The sequence below is a fragment of the Gobius niger genome, assembly GCF_951799975.1.
Source record: "Gobius niger genome assembly, chromosome: 4".
Lineage (NCBI taxonomy): Eukaryota > Metazoa > Chordata > Actinopteri > Gobiiformes > Gobiidae > Gobius > Gobius niger.
This window is the reverse complement of record NC_136855.1, coordinates 11858414-11881015: the sequence shown is the minus strand read 5'-3', so window position 1 is coordinate 11881015 and position 22602 is coordinate 11858414. Positions and strand designations below refer to the sequence as shown.

At 41.4% G+C, this 22602-nt stretch overlaps 1 protein-coding gene across 1 annotated transcript; it reads left to right on the top strand.

Moving 5' to 3' along the window:
* The first annotated feature begins 5020 nt into the window (after window positions 1-5020).
* On the top strand, window positions 5021-11791 carry cebpg (CCAAT enhancer binding protein gamma). Its single transcript, XM_079554625.1, has 3 exons — window positions 5021-5180; window positions 8882-9077; window positions 10992-11791. The coding sequence occupies exons 2-3, from the start codon at window positions 8985-8987 to the stop codon at window positions 11352-11354; spliced, it is 456 nt and encodes a 151-aa protein (XP_079410751.1). The 5' UTR covers window positions 5021-5180; window positions 8882-8984; the 3' UTR covers window positions 11355-11791.
* The last annotated feature ends 10811 nt before the right edge of the window (window positions 11792-22602 follow it).

Below are 22602 nucleotides of genomic sequence, written 5' to 3'. Positions count from 1 at the left end.
TTTTTTGCTCTTTTGTTGCTTATTCGTCAATTTTTTTTCCATCGCTTTTTGTCGGTTTATTCTTGCTATGTTTGTCACATTTTTCATGTTTTTTTTTTTTTTTTGTGCTGTTTTGTTGCATTTTCATCCTTGTTTTCCTCTCGTGTTTTGTCGCGTTTTTCAAGAAGCTTTTCGATTCCCCAAGCGTCTGCCCCAAAATTGGAGAAAAAGCACTTGGTTCCGGTGGGGGCCTTATATTTATTGGTGCTACATATCGAGAAAGTTGAGCCAATATGAGCTAATATAGGCCTAATAAAGGTACTGCAATATATTTGGGGATTCATTGAAGAGCTTATCTAATACATGCACGTCTCTTTTTCCCTTTGGTGTTATTACTAAAAAAAAGTTATGTTTAGCAGTCTTCCCAAAATATTTTTCAAGCAATATAACTTTTCACTTTCTACCTCCTATAAAACAGTTTTGGCCACAGCAACTGGGATAGTTTTCCTGGATAATAATTCAGTGTGAGTTGGCCGGTCTTGTGCGTTACATATATTCAAAAAATAATAATGATGGAGCTTTACCCAAACTGAAAAAATAAATCTTCCAATGGTCTGTGTTTATGCAAGTAATATACTGTATGAAGAGCATGTCTCGCTATGAAGTCAAATTCTGCTCTTTGTGTTTTTAAGTGTCTCGTGGCTCCGTGAGGACTCTCCGGGCTCTGGACAAACTTTTAAAGCCCAACGACTGACGGTTCGAAGGTTAATGTCGTTCAGGGCAGTGGATCTGAACAATGTTTTACTGTGTGTTTAGGTCCAGCCTTTTAACAGACTATTGCTGATAAGAGGCTGGCTATAAACTGGTCAAAATCAGTGTCATTTTGTTCCATGTCAAAGTATACTTGCAAGCATTAAACATCAAGACAGCTCTCCTTATCGCACGCATAAAAATATATATCTGACTTGATAAAAAAGGGACTCGACCTTAGTGGTGTGACCCTAATGAAATGATCACACGGGAACAAACAAAATCTATTACTTTCTGATTTACACAATTTGCTTTACACTAATTTGTTTGGAAGGTTTTCTAAGTAATATAGAACCCGCAGTTACGCGTAAGACCTGAGGTGGCAGTAGTGAGTATAAAAATGACCAACTTGCATCTAGCGCCTTAAAAGGTAAACCCTCGGTAAATGATCGCCTCAATCTTTCAAACAGTCCTGTAGTTGGATGATTTTAACCAGAACCTTTGTTATACGTTTGAGAGAAATAAATACATATAAAGGAACGGATGCAATGTTTTAGACGGGTCATTTCTAAAACTAAAAATTCATCATTGAAGCCAAACACATAGTGATGTTGCAATTCAGTCTTCAGTCTAGCAAGAGAGCCACAGCTTGCAACATAAGAGCAACATATCAAGAAAATTTACATATTAAAGGGATATTTCAGGATTTTTGACATAGGGCCTCATTTCCTAGTTATCCAGAGTGTTGTTGATTTCTGGAGACTTTTTTTTTATATTCATGTAGTTGTACTTGTATTTGAAGAGTTTAGTGGTGCTTGGCTAATGCTAGGCTAGCGCATGTCTATGGTAACTAGTAGCCTGCATTAAAAAACCTCTTCAAAATCATCAGGTCGTCCTCCAAACGTTGCCATATCTGATTTGTAGAAAGCTCCTTTGTCAATTCCACGTGTAGTAATGCCGGCCGCAGGTAAACAAACTGTAGATCCGGTAACCCAGCAGATCACTCCGCCGCTGCGTAGCAACAACCGGAAAGCTGATTCTGCTCAAACATAAATTATTGTAAATGCAAAATGGTTACATTTCCAAAATTATTCAGTCAACACAGACATTTATATGGTTAGTCTGATGTTATAAGTGATTTGCCTCAGGTGCACTGTGCTCGGGTCAGACTGTTTTTAATGCAGGCTACTAGTTACCATAGACATGCACTAGCCTAGCACTAGCCTAGCACCACTAAACTCTTCAAATATAAGGACTGCATGAATGATAATTAAAATCAATCTCCAAAGAAATCAACAACACTCCGGATCACTATAGGATAAAAAAAATCCTGAAATATCCCTTTAAAGTGAAACATTTGACATGCTTTTATGTCTTGGTCCTCCCCGTGTGCTGTGCCCGTGTGAGGTTTAGTGCGGGTCTCTCTGCAGTGACTAAGACAGGCGTGTGCAGCACACTGACCTTTGTCTGATACTAAAACAAACAGGAATCTTAACTCTGAGACGCGGCTGATCGCTCACATGAGCCGACACGCTTGCCATCCGTCACACTGCACACAGGGGAATTAACTCCTCATTTCACAAATTGTTTGGAGGCATGATTAATATGTGTGTTTTGATATGGCGTTGTTTACCAATTTGCCTCCATGGAGAGGACTTTGCGATAGGACATTATGATATTGAACTTAAATGATATGAGGCTCTTTCAAACTGTCATTGGAAACACAGATGTTTTCAGTCCCTTCTTTTCATGCGTATGCAGATTTTATTCGCTGACTAAAATATCTGGGCATTTTAGTTCAAAACATTTCAGTCTGCAAAGTCAAGACCGGATTTGGCTTGGACTTGTTTCTGAGGGAGAGAGACTTGAGCACATGGACTCGCTCGACACTGAATAATGGGGCTCTCGTTCTCAAATCCCACTGTGTCCCCTCAACTGGATAGGTAATGAAATGACTGTGGCATATTTTTGCCTTATAAATATCAAACCTTTTTCCTCTCATGGACCGGTACCAGACTTGAAATGTTTCAGAGTGTTTGGATGGTGCTGCAGATGGAAAATTTCCGTTTTAGTTGATGCAGTTTACGCCTTAACAGCACATAGACACCTTTACATTAAAGGAATAGGCCACCATTTTTACATACTGAGATATTTTCTTACCTTAGCTTTGAGGAGTTCTTTAGGACCTGTCTGATCTTCACTCGTGCCTTCAATCACGTAAACACAGCGCAGACGGCGTTAGCATTTAGCCTCTCCCTCTCTCCTCTATAGCTCCAAAACAGGTCAAGATAGAAGCTACCAAGCTCTTCCACGTTTTCCCTATTTAAATATGGTTTCGTGAAGTGTTACACTACAAAGTATAATTACACAAAATTAAACAATGTGGATTTTCTAAGCGGATAAAAGGGGGGACTATATTGTAAGGCGTAATAATACCAGGAGTAGTTTGGCATCCGCACAGTAAAGTGAAGATTACTGCGCGGATTTCGAACTACTCCTGGTATTATTACGCCTTACAATATAGTCCCCCCTTTTATCCGCTTAGAAAATCCACATTGTTTAATTTTGTGTAATTATACTTTATCTTAACACTTCACATAATCGTATTTAAATAGGGAAAACGTGGAAGAGCTTGGTAGCTTCTATCTTGACCTGTTTTGGAGCTATAGTGGAGAGCAGGAGAGGCTAAATGCTAACGCCGTCTGGGCTGTATTTACGTGACTGAAGGCACAGGGGAAGATCAGACAGGTCCTAAAGAACTCCTCAAAGCTAAGGTAAGAACATATCTCAGTATGTAAAAACAGTGGCCTATTCCTTTAAGCCTTTAAAGTCTTCCACTGTGGCCCAGCACCGGAAAGCCAACAGAAATGATACAACAACGACAACATTTAGAAGTAGCAGGAGTAGAAAACAGGATTAAAAAATATGTATTATTTGGTCCGGTATCGGTCATCCCCAACTCGCACACTCCCATTCATTCTGGTCAATTTTACATGTTTGTTGAGGTACTGGAGCAGACACAAGGAGAAGATGCAAACTCCACACAGAAACGCCTCGTCCAGTCGGAATCGAACCCGGGACCTTCTGTGAAAATGCAGGAAAAGAGCGACAAAACAGGCGATAAAAAAAGCACCAAAACACAACAAAAAAGTGCCGACAACGCAGGGAAAAGCGTTCGATCAGTTTGGTCGGTCTTAGCTTTCAAATGAGCTTAAACCCTGGAAGCTCCAGTCAAGAAGCTTTTAGATTTGGGCAACACTGAACTGGAGAAAATGTGCTTGGTTAAGGCGGAGGCTAAGAGGTACAAGATGCATATTAGGTATTACAAAGTGTTATATATACAAACAAGAAAAAGTCTATTTTGCAAGTAATTAAGCAAAACGACTTGGTTAATGTTATAATCTCACATAACAGTGGAGCTCAACACACATCATCTCTAACACTGGTCTTTTTTTAACATAGGAATCTGACTTTCTTCTCTAATTGCATCATCATCCTCGCCCATTAGTGACCAGCCAAATTCATACCACAGCAGCACAAACATTTCCGAAGAAACCCGTAACTAAACATCCAGTCAGATGATCAAATAATGTGGCTTGAACCTGTTTTGAACACCCTTTTGTGCGGTTGTTTACAAGATTCTTATCGTTTAAATTCCTTCTTACAACGAGGAAACGCCAGCACCAACACGACTTTTAAATTCAGTACAGGGCCTGTACTTAACACCAGTATTTCTATTTTGGCTCGTGACCATTTTACTAACTCAGATTTTACTTTATTGGCCTGTAAGAGAATTAAGGATGATGAACCTTGACCTGGCTTTATCATACGTTGTGGTGCTATAGATTAATCTGCATTGATCTGACATTTTTCCTTGAGTTTTTGTTGCCGTTTCATCCTCATTTTTTGTTCCCGCTTTTTTTTTTCCAGGAAGCTTTTAGATTTGGGTAATGCCTGGGCTACCTGGATGACAACTGGAGAACATTTGCTTGTGTGGGTGGGGGGGGGGGGGATTACGGGGTTAAAACGACTCTCACCAAAATGAAAGTATAATTAGACTGGCCAGTTTCTGATCTGCTGACAATAAAAGCCAGCGTTACACACAGGTGAAGTCATGCGTGTGTGAACTCATCGTATTACATAAATACAACTGAAAACCCCAGCCCGCGCCTCATTGGTCCGCGGGGACGTCGATCTCTGGGAGCGTTGCATCACTCTCCTGCTTTGTGGATTCCGATTGGCCATTGCTACACGCTAGCACCGCCTTCTCCTCGCTGATTGGCTGAGCGTAGACATTGCCGTACATGGCCAGAGAGATTTCGCAATCCAGTCCTTGCCATGTTCCAAACAAAAACATCTCCGAGCGGCCACAGACGGATTTAAACTTCATAATTCCGGAATAAACTCCCCCACGTTTGGCTGGTGGTTGACGGGTTCGTCGTATAGCGAAGGTAAGCCGCTTTTAAAAGTCGTATCAGAGCCGGAAATTGGGGGAATTCATATGTTTTTTGGGGTAGGTTAGCGCTAGATGCTAATGATCTGGCTAGCTGCCCGGCTAAAACGCCTAGTTCTAAGGAATAGGAAAGTGAAAACGTTGCTTTAATGGCGTCTGAAGGCGGTTTAGCGTCGCTGTTAAAGCTCCTTAGCAGGATATATAACACACAGATGTGACACTATTGTGCGGGCATTGTTGAGTCGATCAAAAGTTACGAAAGTGCCCGGGAATTAATTGTTTACCGAGTTGGCACGACTTTTACGCACGCGTCGCCATCGCAGCGGAATCGACGGCTCGGTTTCCGCGGGTCAGATGTCTAAAAGTCACGGCGCAAAGTGTGTTTTTTTTGCTTAGTCCCGCATGACTCCGGAGTTCCCCCCCTGCTCTAAGCACAAAAGAGAGGCTGCCTGCGATGATGCAACAGCGGGCAACATGCACGAAGCCTGCGCCGCCGCCGCCTCCTTCTTCTGCCCTGCCACAGCTGACGGCCGCCTGGATACGAGCCGACCAATAGAGAGGCGAGCAGCTAATTGGTCCGTGCAGTAACACAGACGTCAATTAGCGCAGAGAGAGAGAGAGAGTTGTGCGTGGGGGACCTGTGGAGGAGGCGAGGATGAAGTGGAGACGATGGTTTGGCGCAATGACAGGCGGCGGTGATGGATGGATTGAGGGCGCGAGGAATCTGCAGAGCGTTCACTGCAGATGTTTGTTGTTCAAATCAAATTGGTATTAGAAAGCTACATCGTTGTTATGTGTCTACTAGATTATTACTGTGACGCTGGTAATAGGGACTGTTTTATGTATTTCCGTCGTCTTTTTTGCTCATTTGTTTACGGGGAGGCACAGCAGGCAAAACTACAGTTTTAGTGCTGGATCAGTTTGCTCTTGAAGAACATGAAATCTCACCTGGGAGCACGGTAATGGGCGTAACCGATTGTTTAAGACAGGGTTGTCCAAACCTTTTTCTCCTACATGTGTACAGCATGGAGGGCGCCGGCTGCCCACAGCTCCAACAGGTCGCCCCAGCGGTATTGAAGATGGGTCAAATGCAGAGAACGATATGGGGATTAATAAAGCATACCTCACCTTTAACCTTAAATGTTACTTTTTGAGGTTATAATTGTGTGGAATTATTAAAATTGCAGTAACAAGAACAGTCTCTGGCGATATGTGCCAATAAGAAGAAGAGGGAGGGGCACCAAGAATTAATCTGAGGGCCACATCAAGTAAAGTATCAACTTTCCTCTATGGATTTATATTGGAACTTGCATAGTGACCGTAAGCTGTTTACTCAAATTATCAGAGGACAGCATACCCCATTGTCCCCATTAGAGGTCGACTGATATATCAGCAGGCCGATATTGGGGGATTTTACATTATCGGCCGATTGAGCTCCACTATCTCCGGGACCGAAAGTGATAGAGACTTCCCGCACTGGAAAGAGCGAAGTCAGGGCTTTTAAATGAGTCCTCCCATGACTCCCTCGGCCTCAGGGGAACAGAGAGACATAGCGATGAAAATGGATCAGCTACAAGTTTGTTAAATAGGATTTTCACTAAACCTTGGTTATTATGGAAATGCTGCACGTCATTTTGTCGAACAGAACCTGGAGATTTTAATCGTGAAGTTAGTTTTACCCTCTGCAAAGAATTTCTGATCGCCGTGCAAAATGCCGCGGCTAGCAACGGTGTGCTAATGCTAATGGCAGAATGCTAATGGTAACCGCAACTAATCAAAGCTGGGACAGAAGCTATGATTTGAATCACCTAAAGTAATGAAATAAAATCGGCCACTGCTGGAATGGTCAAGTATTTTTTTCACAGCATTATAGACCAGACATTTGGGAAAAAATGCCAAAAATATCAGCCGAGCATATCGGCATCGGCCAATAGAAATCCCCCTAAATCGGCATCAACCTTAAAAAAAACCCTATATCGGTCGACCCTTAGTCCCCACAGTTGTACTGATCATTCTTTTGTTGATCATCTGATTTAGCTCTAAACACAGAAACAACGCTATTCTTTCTTTGTTTTTTATACCCTAACAACCAGTTTACTTAAAGACGACTAAATAAGATCCAACAAATCTCTGTATCAACAAAATTAATAACCCCAGAATTTTAAAGCTGGTTCTATCTGTTATTCAGATTTCATCAGCAATATAGTCTGTTTTGGTCATATTTATGCATAACTTGTCTCTCCTGTTTGCAATTGGCGACATCTCAAAGCTGTTGATTCTAATGAATCTTGAATGGTTTTGTGTCTGCTCGAAAAAAGACATGGTGCTGCTTTAAGTGCATAATTTGCCCGGTGCTTAGTTTTTGTAAAGTCATCATTACTCTTCCCCGGTTGGATTTTAGTGTAAGTTTCTGAAGCTTCATAAAATCCGCACCACAGTGATTATTACAATACAAAGTGATCAAGTTTGCCTGCTGTACCTGTGCCTCATCTTGACAGAGTAATCCTCCAGCTGGCGTTCCTGGCAGGCGGCCCAGGCAGTTTTTTTTTTTCAAACATGTTGCTCCTATGGTGAGCTGGAATGCCATTCCTCAGGAGCAATTAAGTTTCCCATAACACACAAACAATTCACTCTAAATCAAGTTTTTGATATTGTGCAATCATAACGTCTGTATTTTTGCGTAAAGAAAGCTGGTATTGGCTCCAGGAGGTTGGCGTTTCGATCCCAGCTCTTGCCAGTTCATCTGTCTCGGTGTCATTGCTAAATTAAAGCTATATTTTTTTTCACATTGCTTGCCCAGAGACAGGTTTTACTAGTTGCATGTTTAGTTATTACCGTAGCTTTAATGGACGACTGCATTCCTGCAACTCTGTAAACCATTTTTTTTTTTCAGGCGTCGAATGTGTTCGAGGTTAAAGCAGGATACAGCACAGTTTACTTTATCAATTTGGCCCGTCACAAAAATTACTATATCGACAATAGCATTTTTGGCTCAATGTTTATCGTCAGAACCTTTATCTTCATTTTCACTTTTTTTGCTGCTATTTTTGTCATGCAATTTTCCAATGTGAAGTTATTCACATAGGACAAGGGATTCACAGAGTTCATTTTTATTTTTAAGTTTGTTTCAGTGGCAAGAAGTGGTCCTCAATAATATCGTTCATCGTGCTACAGCAAGATTTGCAATTTGAAAGTCTGCTCTAAACTAGGGCTGAACGATATTGAAGTGACTTGCGATACGGATGTGCAATATTGCGATAACGATATTATTGCGATAATTCACCATTTCAACACGATATGTTCCATTGTAATCAAACACGAATTTTATGTAACTAGTTTTTCAGCAAATACTATAAAGACACACTCATCAATTGTTTTTCTGGTGTATGATCTCAGTCAGATGAAAACTTTAGTGAGGATGCGATATATTGTGGCTTCTCGCGATACGGATATTGCATCACCTAATATTGTGATACAATAATTGTTGCGATATATCGTGCCACACTTCTCTAAACCATAAAAGCCGCAAGTCTCATTGTTGCAAGTATTACCACATCAACTCAGGATTAAATCGAGTCTAAAGAGGGTCAAAACTAGTCATAAACACGACTGATGTCTGAACTGGACGTAAACCAGAATCTCCAAACATGTTCTCTGCTCTAACGTTACTCCTGTGTTCATTTATCCATCTATCAGCAGGCGTTCACAGAGGAACCTCGGCGGATCGCGTGTCCCGCTGATTTCTTCCCGACTCCAGCGCAGGCCTCGGGTCAGAGCTCTCCCCTGAAGTCAGTACATCCAAATGAGCCGGCCGCAGCAGCAGGCGAAACTCTCCACTGACCACAACGGCGTGAGCGTCATCCAGAGCCAAGCGCACGCCTCCTCCCTCCAGCAGGTAACGGCCGGCACGCAGCCGCAGTCCCCGACGCTTCGCCCTACGTCTGTACAACATGTGTAATATCTGATTTCATTTCGTTGATAGATCAGTTCTTGGTTTAGGTTAAAGTGTTGACCGCAAAAGACGACAAACTTCAGAACGACGTGCAAGTATTTATCTATTCCTATCAGGTCTCTTTGCAGACCTTTGGTTCATTTCTCCACCTGTTAAGGCCTTGAATGTTCTAAAGAAGCATTACATTGGATTCAAGCTGACATTAAATTTACATCTCCTGGAAAATAAGGACACTTCTCAACTCTTTCCACGGCATATGGTTGTCAAAAACACAAATGATCACATCACAGGTATCAAGTATCATTAAAGTACCGGTATGGAAAAAAATGTGCCCGACACCACTCTTAAAGCCACACCAAGGAACAAGTCACCCAATAAATGGAATAAAATATAAGTATTCATTTTATCACAGATATTTTTATTGTTGAAAAGTAAGTGCGGTGACTTTGCTGGGAGTGGGACGTCTCCAGCTCGTTTCCATAGAGACGTTGAGTAAAGGAAGTCAGATTTGTGATTTAAACTGGTCCTCATCCAAATCCATTCTTTACTCGCCCACTGCAAGAATAGCATTCCTGTGTCGAGCTGCTCTTTAGGTGAATATTTTGCATCGGTGGTAACAGTTTAATCCGAAATGTTACGCAGTGTGCATTTAGAAACTCTCAAGCAGGTGCAGAGAGTTACAAAGCATTCAGTTTGTATCAGTATCAACTACACCCATTTTTAAAGCAAATCCAAAAACTTTAAAGTGATAGTGTGTGAGATTACAAAGTGAGGAGAGAGTGAGAGTGAAATGTGAAGGTAAACCATCAAGTTCCTCCCTCTGCTCATGATTGGACCAGAAAGCCACTCCAAAGGAGGATAGTGAGAACAAACTTTAAAAGTGAACTATCACACTCCCTCCCCTTTCAGTCCTGATTAGACCTGACAGGCTGGTCCACAGGAAAGCTCATCTCATTGGTCAAAGCGACAGCCCGGAGATTCTGATTGGTTGCTGAATTCAGCAAAAGGAAGGATTTCGACAAAATATTATGATTGAACATTTAGGGAAGTAGCGATTCATCAATTTAGAATCAATGTTAAAGCTTCCCTGAGCTACTCGCATTCCCACATTGCATCGCGAGGTGAACCACCTCAAAACACTGAGCTGACTTACATGAAAGTTGCAGTTTGGCAAATAAATATAAGTCTTAAAATGTTTTTGTAGCTCTTATTTACGCTGATGAATGTGTGTTGCACACAAGATTGATGAGAGTTTCGTATCTCAATGACTCCATCATCAGTGCATCGTGTCAATGATTAGTTCATGTTTATTTCTCGTCATGTTCTTTGTAAAGTTCTACAGTTTATTACAAGCCCAAAAATGCAGATGTTCTAACAAAAGGAACATCTTTTGGTTATAACCAATCGATCAATGTTTTTTAAAGCCTAATGTCACTATGGCAGTTGCCTCACAGGGCTGCACCAAAGATTAAAGCAATAAAACAAAACAATGTAAAGTTCAGACAAATGAAGTATCAAGGCAAACATAATGTCCAAATAAACGTCGGCAGCAGGTGGTGACGAGCCGCGTGGGTGTCATGAGTCATATTCATTTTCGTGTAAAAAGTCACAACCAGGAACTTAAAATCGGGGCTTGAGTGCATCGTTCTATCCCTATAAATATTACTTACATTACGTCAGTTACAGACAGTCAATCATGCACAATCGATTACATTTGTAAAACATTTAAACTTGCAGACTATCACTTTAAGGTTACAATATATTTGTAACATTGTCAGAGTATTCCAAAAATGTTTCTTAAGTCCTTCAACCTAAGCGGTAAATACAATATAAAAATGTGCTTTTCCCTTACCACAGGTGCCCCAACTCGTTCCCGCGAACCCATCGGCACCAGGAGGTAAAGCCCAGGCCCCGAGCAAGATGAAGAAGGCCCACGCGGACAAGGACAGCGACGAGTACCGGCAGCGGCGGGAGAGGAACAACCTGGCCGTGAAGAAGAGCCGCCAGCGCAGCAAGCAGAAGGCCCAGGACACGCAGCAGAGGGTCAACGAGCTGAAGGAGGAGAACGAGCGGCTGGAGGCCAAAATCAAGCTCCTCAGCAAAGAACTCAGCGTGCTTAAAGACCTTTTCCTGGAGCACGCGCACAACCTGGCGGACAACGTGCAGCCCCCCAACGTGGACGGATCCAGCCCCGCGGCCAACGGCCCCAATGGACAGTGAAGACGAGACGAGGAACGCGGCCACACCTACACTTTCTACTATCAGGTTCACTACATTTACTATAAAGTTCAACAACGACGGACAGGAGACCAAGTGGATTCCAGCCCGACTTCATTCACTCATTTGAGGCTCGACTTGGGGGTGGGGGAAGTGGACTAAGACCTGGGACTCGGACTTGAGAAGATTCAACGCTACTCCTCGGAAACCTGCTGCCCCAGCGCCATCCTGTTTGAACTGTTCGAAATGCAGTAAAAAATATTCAGCAGGAGGAGGAAATGATCCCAATTAGGGCTGCACAATATGAGAAAATACTGCAATATTCATGACTGTCTTTGAAAAACCATCGCGATATTTAACTAAACTATTTTAAGCATGTTCCATTAAAGTGCATATGACAGGTTTTAATCTGTGTGATTATGGTTACAGTTTTATTCAATTTTATTTCAGCAAAGCAAAAATTTCATTAGATTCTTAAGTTAATGACATAGATTGAGGTAAAGTTCCACAGCACTTTGACTCACTTATTTTCCATAGGTATAACATGGTCGGCACAGTTTAAAATTGTTTGCCTCTATTTATGTCACTTCCTGTTGGTGTCCAATAAGGAAGTGAAACCAAAAACATCCCCCAAAAAAATGCCAAACTAAAAACTGGGTCAAATGTTTTGTTTAAAATAATTGTTTTATGATTTAGAAAAATACTGTGCCTAATGTGTCATATGCACTTTAAATGTATAAAATGTAATGCAATTCACTCATCCATATTCCAAAACTAGACGTAAAAATACGGAATTAGGACTGAAACACGGCCGAAATGGAAAAATCATCACTAAAACTGAACTTTTGCACATTTTTAAGTTGAATCTCTATTTATTTTAATCTGTGTTTGCAAAATAAATTGAGAATACTGTAAAAAACAGAATAATTTTTGCGAAATCTATTGTGCGTCCCCACTTGGGAGCAGCGGACTTAAAACTTACCGGTGACTTGTGACTTTTCGTTTGGCGGGACGCGACTGACTGCGCCGACCCCGTCCCTACTGCACCGTCAGGTCCATGAGCCGAACACACCTCTGCTTCACAACATATATATTTTTTTTTAGCATCATTTTTTGCTCTCCTCCCCCGGTCGTAATGTTTTGATTAAAGTTTGTAAATATTGTTAGGAATGATTGGAACATGTGCGAAATGATGGAACACGACCCTGACTCTGTTCAACTGTCTTTAATTTATTCTCTGTTACGCACTTGGTATGTTTTCTTTAAAAAGCTAATCTCTAGATCTTCACGGACTGTGCGATGTGGCAAAAAGAAAAAAGTGCAAAAAAATGGCAATCGGCCTCCAGTTTTAGATGATTTTATCTTTTTTTGGGGGGGATGACTAATTCACGTTATCCAAAATGTGACCACCAGATTGAATTTTCAAAGTGGAGACCTGCATGCGGACGTGGACTATCATTGCTAAAGACTATCCAAAGACCGTAGCTTCACCTTTTTTTGGATTGAACTTTTGACGCTTCTGTCCACAGGAAATGTATGTAAATTTTTCCATTTGATGATGTTTATTTTGTGAAATTGTTGCGTTTGGAAGCTTTGTTGTAAAGAGTTAAAGTGGACATATCAAGTAATGTTAGCTTTTTGGAACTTTTTTACCACGTTATAGCGTTCCTTCGTCTCAAAGAGCTACAACGACCTGGAGCAGCATTTTGTTTACCTTGGTTGTTTCTTCTTCCACTACCAAAGTGCAAAGTGAGATTCCAGGATTAGGATAGAGACTTACTTTTTACACACGCTGGAATTTATGCTCTACAAACCAAGCGGGCCGTACGTTTGACACCCCTGGTCTAAACCATATTTAAACCTTGGGGGAAAAAACTTAAAGACCCTGAACCTGGTATGTTTTCAGGTTGTGGAAGAGTGAATTGTGAAAGTAAACATTTGTGGGGAAAAAAAAAGAAATTAGAATGTATCTTTTTTACACAACCAGCAATTCAAAAACAAAACAAAAAACAATTAAATCAGGTATAGGGACTTTAAATCCATTTCTTAAGCATTAAAGAAATGATCTCAAAAACAAATGTATTTGTTTTAGACCCTGGATTCATTTCAGAACCAGCATTTTTAAAAAGTTTTTCCAACAGTATTTATTTGTTAGCATGCCGTTATCAAAATTGACGACTTGTAGCGTGTTTTTATCATGTGTAGTTCCCCCCCACTGCCAGTGGAAGGCGCTTCGAGCAACATGCAAGATCCTTTAAAAAAAAAAGCTATGATGCCTGATATGTCCACTTTAAGTCACCGCGAACTATCGAATGGGACGTCTCTGGTATTTAAACTGTCGCCTTTTTGATTGGTCGGGCCATAAATCATGAACCATTTTTGATGTCATCAATGAACAATGCCTTTTTATACCTGCTGAGTATAAACGCGTGCTACAAATGTGCTTCCTTACCTGTCTGTGTTTTTATAAAATGCGGTGATTGTAGATATGGGTTTGATGGAGTTTACGGTTTTGGAAATGGTTGCATCCGAATTAAAAAAAACAATATGCATAGAATAGAGACTGTGAAGAGCATTTTTACTCTTTTTGCAGTATGGTGGTTATTTTCTTACTGTGGAAATGAAAATGGTTACGCTGCACTCGGTAAAGAAATCCCATCTTCACATTCAGATACATTTTGCTCCTGTGATATTGGCAAAGTACTATTAGAGGCCTTTACTGTAGCCTTTGACTTTTCTGTCAGAATAGATACAGACGGCATCTCTGGAATTACCCATATATGGTCATTTTTGAAAACAGTTAAGGGGGAAAACTATTTTGAAAAAATAAAAATGTTCTCTAATTATTCAAAAACTACTGTAACAAATGCTGAAATATGAACAAAGTTTCTACTAAATAAAGATACAAAGACATGGGGAGGAGCAAAGTGGTTCAACAGCCCATAACTACATGAATAACGGAGAATGCTAACTTGATGCCGTTTTTTCACTTCTACTGAACAATCTGCTGTGAGAAAATATCCATATGGGCCCGATTTACACTTGACTTTATTTTTATGTGATAAATAAGTTTATATTCCACCAGAAAATGGCAAAAAAGAGTGGAAAATTGTGTTTCTCTAAAGATTCTATTTTCCCCCTCGGCGAAGCCACGCCCCCTTCTATGACGAGATGCCGTCTGTATCTATACCCCTATGTCGAGGGGGCTCCCATTTATTTAGAAAATAATAAACTAAAACCGAGCTCTTTTTGTTAAAGTCAATTCAAAACAAGACTAAAATACTGTATATGTTGCAAAATATCACTTAATTAGCTTTCATTTGAAAATAACATCCATTTACAGCTTCCTTTTTAAAGGTGCATTATGCAACTTTTGATGTGGGGAAAAAAAAGGATTTATTTGTGCGTATTTGACCTTTCAGTGACCCAGCGGCTTTTATTTCGCATTTCCATCACAGTGGCCTCTATGATGCTCCAGGGTCGATTGTTTTTAGAGTCTTCACCGCTGACGGAGCCTCTCGCCTGAAAACCTACACAACAATTGACCCCAGAGAGTTGGAGAGGCCACTGTGATGAAAAGTAAAGTCTCCACAATAACCACTCGTGCAGCCATTGGGTCACAGAAAGGTCAGTTCCGCACAAATATCAAGTTGTTTTTCCCCTGCATGAAAAGTTGCACCTTTAATACACAATAATTCCAAGTGCTCCTACTACACACCGCTATAAGTTACCTTGGTTAACACATAATACATGTTTATGTGAACAAAATGCATACATAAATTCAGAATTTCTCACAACAAAAGCGATAAAAGACAACATGTCATAACAGCGTTCAGAAATGATGAAGTAGGCGCTCGTCGAGAGGTTATTAGGTATTCATAATAGAAATAAAACGCATACCACATTCTTTGCCAGTGACCTTGTACGTGTGAAGGGGGAGAAGGGAGGCGCTATGCTGAAAGAAATCCTTTATTGATGCAACATGAATCACAGCGGATTGTGTATGCCAGCGATCACTAATGGGTGGCTTGGGCTGAATCAAGCCCCCCAGAACTCTGCATCTGTTCATCAGTTTGTTCATAAGTGAAAATGATTTACCTTAGCATTAGTTAATCTAAAATCCTATGAAAGCTGCTGTGGTACTGTATCATCCATATACCCACAATAATGGTCTTAGAATTCCCTCGTTCCATGTAAAAGGGGTAGGGTTAATAGCTGTGTATTAAATTATAACTATAATAGATTATTTTTAATGCCGATTCTTTATCAAGTGTTTCTAGTATCCATGTGATCTTGAACATGCAGTACCGGCCCCAGTCAAGCTTGTCTGAAATCCTCCTGTGTGAATCTTCTCTGCATTTTCACATTCTATAAAAACTGCTGGTTGTGAGAAGTTCTCAAGTTCCTCATGTTTCTTTTTTAAATTTATCCGCACCATGCAGAGCTGCTTAGCGTTTCCAGAGAAGATCGAGTTGGTTTTGGCATCGGACCAACAACAAGAATCCTTAAAGAATGAGCCACGATAAACGCTAGATTAGGGCGAGCACTTAGTCAAACTCTGGACAGCTCACACTTGTACCTCTATAATCTGCTGATAAGTGACAGGCATTTTTCGCAGAAGTGGAAAGTTTGCTAGAATGAATACTTTAATTTTAGCAAACTTTCTTTTTGCGTTTAACAATAACCAAAGTTGTTAAAATGCTCATATTAAGTGAAACGTGAATTACTTTTTGGTCTGAAAACTAAATATTTGATGAAGTATAGAAACAAGAAGGAAGGCATCATCCACACTAAACCATGTTCTGTCATCAAATACATTCCTGGAGTTGTATTTTGCTTCATTTACGTAGTTCTGACTTACTGTGAATTAGCGCTCTTATCTAGATTCCCTAAATTATCTTGTGTCAGATGGAGTATAAAACCAACTCTACATTTTCAGAGCCTAAAATCGATCATCGGGCTATTTCTGTGCTCAAGTGTGTTCATCACAGTGCCAACGGATCTGCTAGCATGCCGTTAGCCTCAAAGTGAAAGCTCGTTTTCGCCGTTCTAACATGTCATTCCCACTGCTGCTGACAGAGGGTGCTCCAGGCCAATTGGAAATCCTGACCAGCCCAGTTTCTCACTCCTTTGTGTCTTTTCCTTACATAGACATTACTTCAAGTTTTAAAACGTAACATAAATTAGGTCTTTACGCCTCAGTAGTAGTACGGTGTATATATTTAAAATGCTACTAAACATATGAAGTGATTGTTTGTATTCATACTTAGCTCCACCTCATGTTTTATTTCCCCAGATGTTTTCGGTGCATTTGTAAAACTTGGCCTGACAGGCTCCGAACACGTCGGGCCGTTCTGGAATGGGGCGTCCCGACCTGGAACAAGAGCCGGAGAGTGTGAGCTCAAAAAAATGCCTTTGACCCGAAAGGAAAAAAGAACCCAATACTCTCTTTAACAAACAATGTGCTATTACAGTTCACAGCGCGTTCGTTTCCAGCACTCACCGACACATGACCCCGGCGCTAAAGCCACGGAGGGAAAATGAAAACGTTATCAGCAACTTCAGTAATCATTAAGTGGATTAGTCCCGCTTTACAGTGGGGGAACCCGACCCAATAACTACAGCGCTGAAGTAGTGAAGAGGCAGTTTGTATATTCAGGATTCATTCAAGTCCCATCAAGACGCTTTAAACCTACGATGTAATCAGGAAGCTCTATAATCATTAAATTGACTTTTTAGGTGATTTTTTTTCCGAAAGCAAAGGGGAGATTCGTTTGCCTAACAAGTTCCCGAAAGATGCAGTCAACGCATTAATGATGTTATCAGGAAACTCAATAACTGCTAGCTGCATGCGGGCTTTCAGCGACTGTTTCATTATACAGTTGTTTACAAAACAGTGACTATAGCAACTGACAAGTGCATCATTCCTCCAGCTGAAGTGACCACAATGTACACAAGGTTATTACGTAAATATAATCCGGATAGGGTAAGACGACAGCTCTTGTGAAATTTAACAAAGTTACTGTTGCATTTTAAACTAACCATCCATCCATCCATCCATCCAAACTAAGCTAAAGATGAAGCGTCTCCACAGCGTTCCCACTGATGTGTCTCTGCCGAGGGGTCGAGGGTCAAGGGTTTCCCAAACCATCTCACAGGTTGCAGAGGCCTGTGTCGTCAATCATCACTTCTGAAGAGCCGCAATTGAAAAGTAAAGAAACCATCCCTCGTATATATAACTGTAAGTATTCTCCTTCCAAGTCCAAACTCCTTACAAAATCCCGGGTTTTCCTTTTGTCTTGTCCTTGTTTTGTCCCAGACAGGTGTAGGTGGGCGGAGCCAGACGCCGGGAGCAGGTAACGGCAGAGTTGAGGTTGTAACCGCGGCATATATTAAATCCCTGTTTAAACCACGGGGCGGTCGTTAGCCGTCTGCTAATTAGCCCTGAGCAGTTCAGGACACGCCACAGGCCACACGCACTCATGTTGTCAGACTTTGTAATCGCGGGGCGTTTAAGGGGCGTGGGGCATTTCAGGCCTGGATTTGGACCCCGTGTTGATGTCTGTCTGGAGTTTTCAAAAACTGAATTCAAGAGTTTTGTTTTTACTGAACAAAATACAATGTTACTTTGCTTTCCTTCAGGAGCTCCTTTGCTCTTTTGATTCATCTAAGACACAAAACACACAACAGGCCTCTGAATGGACTTCCTGCTTGTGTGCGTTGCGTCTTACATTCTGAAGAAAGACGATTCAACTAACCCAGTCCAATCGAGAATATTTAGCAAATCTCTATAAGGTCTACACTTGGAGCCAAATTAGATCTGAACAAACCAGGACCTGGGTAGAACCTGATAAGTTGTCTCGTCAGCAAAGTGATTAAACCACATGTGGAACTAAGAACAGAGGTTAAGACAAAACACAATTCAAGAACCAAACAATCAAACACAAATCTCAGACTAAATCAGGCTCTACATGTAAAAGTGCTCCTCTAGAGGTACATACACCAAAGACTCAGAATCACTGCTTAGGGATCACTGGCTCGGGGACCATCGGTTAAACATTTTGAGGAATTTGCTTCGCTCAACATTGCCTTTTGATTTCCATTTAAAAAGCAGCTCGAAGATTTAGACTTGCACGATGAGAATGCCATGTTTAGAAAATACTGACTTAAAATTGATTGGAATCATCAAAATATATGAATTAGCACTCAAAGCACACCATGATGCTACATGCTACGTACAGCCAGAGGCGGGTAGAGCAGCTAGAGTAACTTGGATAAAGTGTTACTCGAGCACTGAGTAACTGTTTGAGCGTAAACGTCTAATTCATGTTTCAGTTGTGACAAAAATGATATGAAGTAAAGGGAAAAAGTCAATATTTGCAACAAAAACACCTTAAAGAACATATAGAAAGAAATCATTATGAAAAAATAAGTAAACAAAACAAAACTTTTTTACGGGCCGAAATAAAAAATTGTCATTTAAAGATTTACTCATAGAGGCATGAGTTACTATTTTTTACTCAAGTAGAAGTGCAGATTCATTTTAATATTATCAACCACTTGCAAAAGTACAATGACTTCAAAAAGTTACTTAAGTACATGTACTTGAGTAAATGAAATTGAGTACTATTCATCTCTGCATACAGACAACCCACAGGAATAGGACAGAAATAATAGTTCTCATATATTTTATAATCCCTGTTATTATCGACTTAAACTGTAGTAATGTACATCAAATAATATCAGATTATTCTATTTCAATAATCTAAGAAGTCCTAAAATCAGATAAAGGTCCGATTTTTCTGGTGTGCATGTAAACTTATAGCCTGGCTAACGCCAGTCTGGGGACCACCCATTCATTTTCTTGTAGGAGAGGTGTGGTTTACGATCGTATCTGATGACGTCCCCGCTGTAAACTTTCGAGCTAAACTATTTAGAACATGGTCTAAAGTTTGATCGAAAAATGGCGTTGTGTCTGTCATGTTTGATCTGTAAACTAACTTCTTTTTTTATCCATAAACAAACTACAAGCTTCCGTATATCGAATAGCACGCCATCGTCTTCCGTCCCTCTTCGTTCTGTGATTGGTCCCCAAATCCAGGCGAAGATTTTGGCCATGGTCCCCAGGCTGCTGTGAAGTTCGAAATGATTCGATCGCACAGGTGTCTGGCATTAGCCCGGCCACTAAACTTAGCCACTATTGCCCCTTTCATGTTGAATAGTTTGTAAAAAAGCCGACACAAGTTCCGATCCATTTCGCAATCCATCTGAATATCATTTTAAAAATACCTTGGCAGCCTTTAGATTTTAGAATATGAAGATTGGGAAATGGTTTCAAGATGAATGGAGGAAATGAGACCTCAGCATTATCTAAAAACAAACAGGCCATTATAGTACCTGCTAAAATACTTTGACATCTTTGTATAAGCCCCTGTGATCCTGTCCAGCTCTTGTTACGAGTGACTGATTCTGTGTCAGTGAAGCATTTCGCTCGCAGCTCGTTTGCGAATGGGCTCAAAGCAAAAAGTTTGAGATAAGATAAAGATGAATGCGTTTCTCTGGAACACTCCCCCGAAAGACCCGTGAAACCTCCCACAAGGATTGGACGCATGCCTTTTTTTATTTCAGTGAATGTAACAATGACAAATCAGGTGTCATTGTTTCCATTCATTCTGCAGATACTCCGCCCTCACCTCCCTCACCTGCACAGACCGGTCCAAAACTGTCAGTCACTGTCACCGCAAATCTTTCCGGTAAAGAGCTGCTGCTTAGTGTCAAATTCTATTCATTTTTGTTGTATCTACAAATCTACAACCATCTCAAGTTCCATTCACGGATTTCAGTCAATTGTGCGATGGGAGAAACCCAAGAGGTCAATACTTTTCCATCAGTGATTCATCAGAGCAGCTCCCACGGAGAGAAAACCTGTCTGTCCTCTCTCCTCTTTGTGCTATAATTATCCGGTTCAACACGTCAGCGACTAAAAATACCCCTCCACGTGCTGTTCCAAACTGTCATCCATCAAACTTGAGCGGGTAAAAGGAAAGGGATTAGTCCTAAGCCCAAAATGAACACGATGAAGTCAGAGGTTTACACAAAGTCTGCTTCAAATTGTTTTAATGGGGCTTAATTGGAGTCTATTATGTGGAAAATGTATAGCTAGCACAACTTAACTATATAGCCAACGGTAAGTCGAATTTGACATGCCCTAAAAGCAAGCGCTGCACCCTTTTTATTTTCAATTTCAAATATAAAATACAGTATATACAGGGCTTGAATCTCGACTTTCTTTTTGAGGTTTTAACCAAGGATAATGTGGAGTGGTGTGAGAAAACCAGGATACAATTCTGAAGAAGAAAATAAGAGCTTAGAGCTTTTCGTCAAACTAGGCTCTCGGTCCTTCTCAACGATCAGGTGGACCGCCCTGGTGTCCTGGTGCAGCCACAAGAACTGGTGCAGAACTGAGTCCTGGTCTGGATGTTTCGGTTCCAGGCATACAAGAACCTGGAACCAAAACGTCAGGAAGACTGCGGAGGTGATCGTGGACTTCGAGAACGTCACAGAAGCCACCGCCCCCCCTGGTCCTGACTGACTCCCCCGTCTCCATCATGGACTCCTTTCGTTTCCTGGGCACCACCATCACCCAGGACCTCAAGTGGGAGCCGACCATCACTCGCACCTTCACGTCTTTGTCCTCTTCCAACCACCAGATCAAGAAGACCCAGCAGAGGATGTTCTTCCTGCAGCAGCTGAGGAAAGTCAAACTGTCAACCAAGATGCTGGTTCAGTTCTACACGGCCGTCATCGAGTCCATCCTCATGTCCTCCATCACCGTTTGTTATGTTGGAGCCACTGCCTGGGACATGAATGGAAGGCATGGTCTGTCTGTCGAGGACCTGTACACCTCCAGGACCGGGGGGCGAGCACACTGGATCACAGTTGACCCTTCTCAACCTGGACACGAACTGTTCGACCCTCTCCCCTCAGGCAGGAAGTTACGTTCCATCCAGACCAGAACCTCCCGCCCCCTCCGCTATCAGACTCATGAACACTAAATAACCTGCTACGTGCATTTGCACCACTTATTCACCTCACATCTGCTGCTCCACCATTCAGTTTGTCGGGACATATTGTGTATATTTTGTTAATTCAGTTTACTAATTTTACAATATCTTATTTTTTTTTATAGACTTACACACTGAGGAAAACAGTATCTCATTTACTGCAGGAACGTTAACCTTTTCACCTATACTTCAGTCCATTTGAAAGGCATACAACATACTAGTATAAATATTTATGTATCCTACGAAACACAAGGAGCTCTCAAACTGGGGCATTCAGTTGTAGGAACAGTAAAAAAAAACCCGCAGAGTAAGATGATTTACCGACAGGTCGTTTGCTACTAAAGATGTTTACCCAAAGTTATAGCTTGAAGAAAGTATTATATCTTTTTGGGTTCATGTTCCCCCATTTGTCCCCGGCACCTGTCTCCCTGAATCTGGACTTTTACGAACTCTCCCTGGCCGAGCACACGCAGGTCAGCCGTTAAAAATGCGGAGCGGCGGCCCCGTGGCTCCCTCTTCCCACGATGCTTTGCCGCGTCTCTCCTCTCCAGATGGGAAGGACATGAGAACGTTATAAACTTCAAACATCAACATGAGCAATGGCCTCTGTGTCCACGGCCAAGACGCGTTTGTCGGAGCAGCGCCTCCTCCGAGATGTTGGCGCGGCGAGCGCACCGACACATCTGGAAAACATGTTCAGGTTTGTTTCTGAAAAAAAGGAAAAGAAAAGGACTGAAGCCGCTGGACAAGTTTTTACTCAAGACAAAACAGGCATGAAATACACAAGGCCAAACCAGTTCAGTCCAGTGCTTCAAAAGAGTCTGCGTTTGACAGAGAGGGAGCAGGTAAAGGGTCTGTCCCGCAAAAACACGAAGGTGAATTAGCGACTTGGGTTAGCTTTGTGTAATGTGCTGCTTTCATGGCCTTTATAGTGTGTAGTCTGCCTGTAACACCAACATTTCTACACTGTCAACAGCTACTGTATGCACCTGAAGGCTAGCGCCGCCTTTGGGTGAAACAGAAGCTCTTGTCCATTGAAATTAATAGGTCAGAAATGGGCAGAGGACTTCTAATTTACGTCTGAAAATATATTTTGTTTCATTTAGGCCCCTACTTGTCAAACATGAAAGGGATGCAAAGTTAATTGTTTCTCTTAATAAGAAAATGACACACAAATAAGCCTTTTA

What these genes read in the sequence shown, in the direction of transcription:
- cebpg (XM_079554625.1), top strand. Translation starts at nt 8,985, where the DNA reads ATGAGCCGGCCGCAGCAGCAGGCGAAACTCTCCACTGACCACAACGGC. An exon ending in ACGCCTCCTCCCTCCAGCAG is followed by an intron (nt 9,078 to 10,991) that starts GTAACGGCCGGC and finishes CCCTTACCACAG; the next exon opens with GTGCCCCAACTCGTTCCCGC.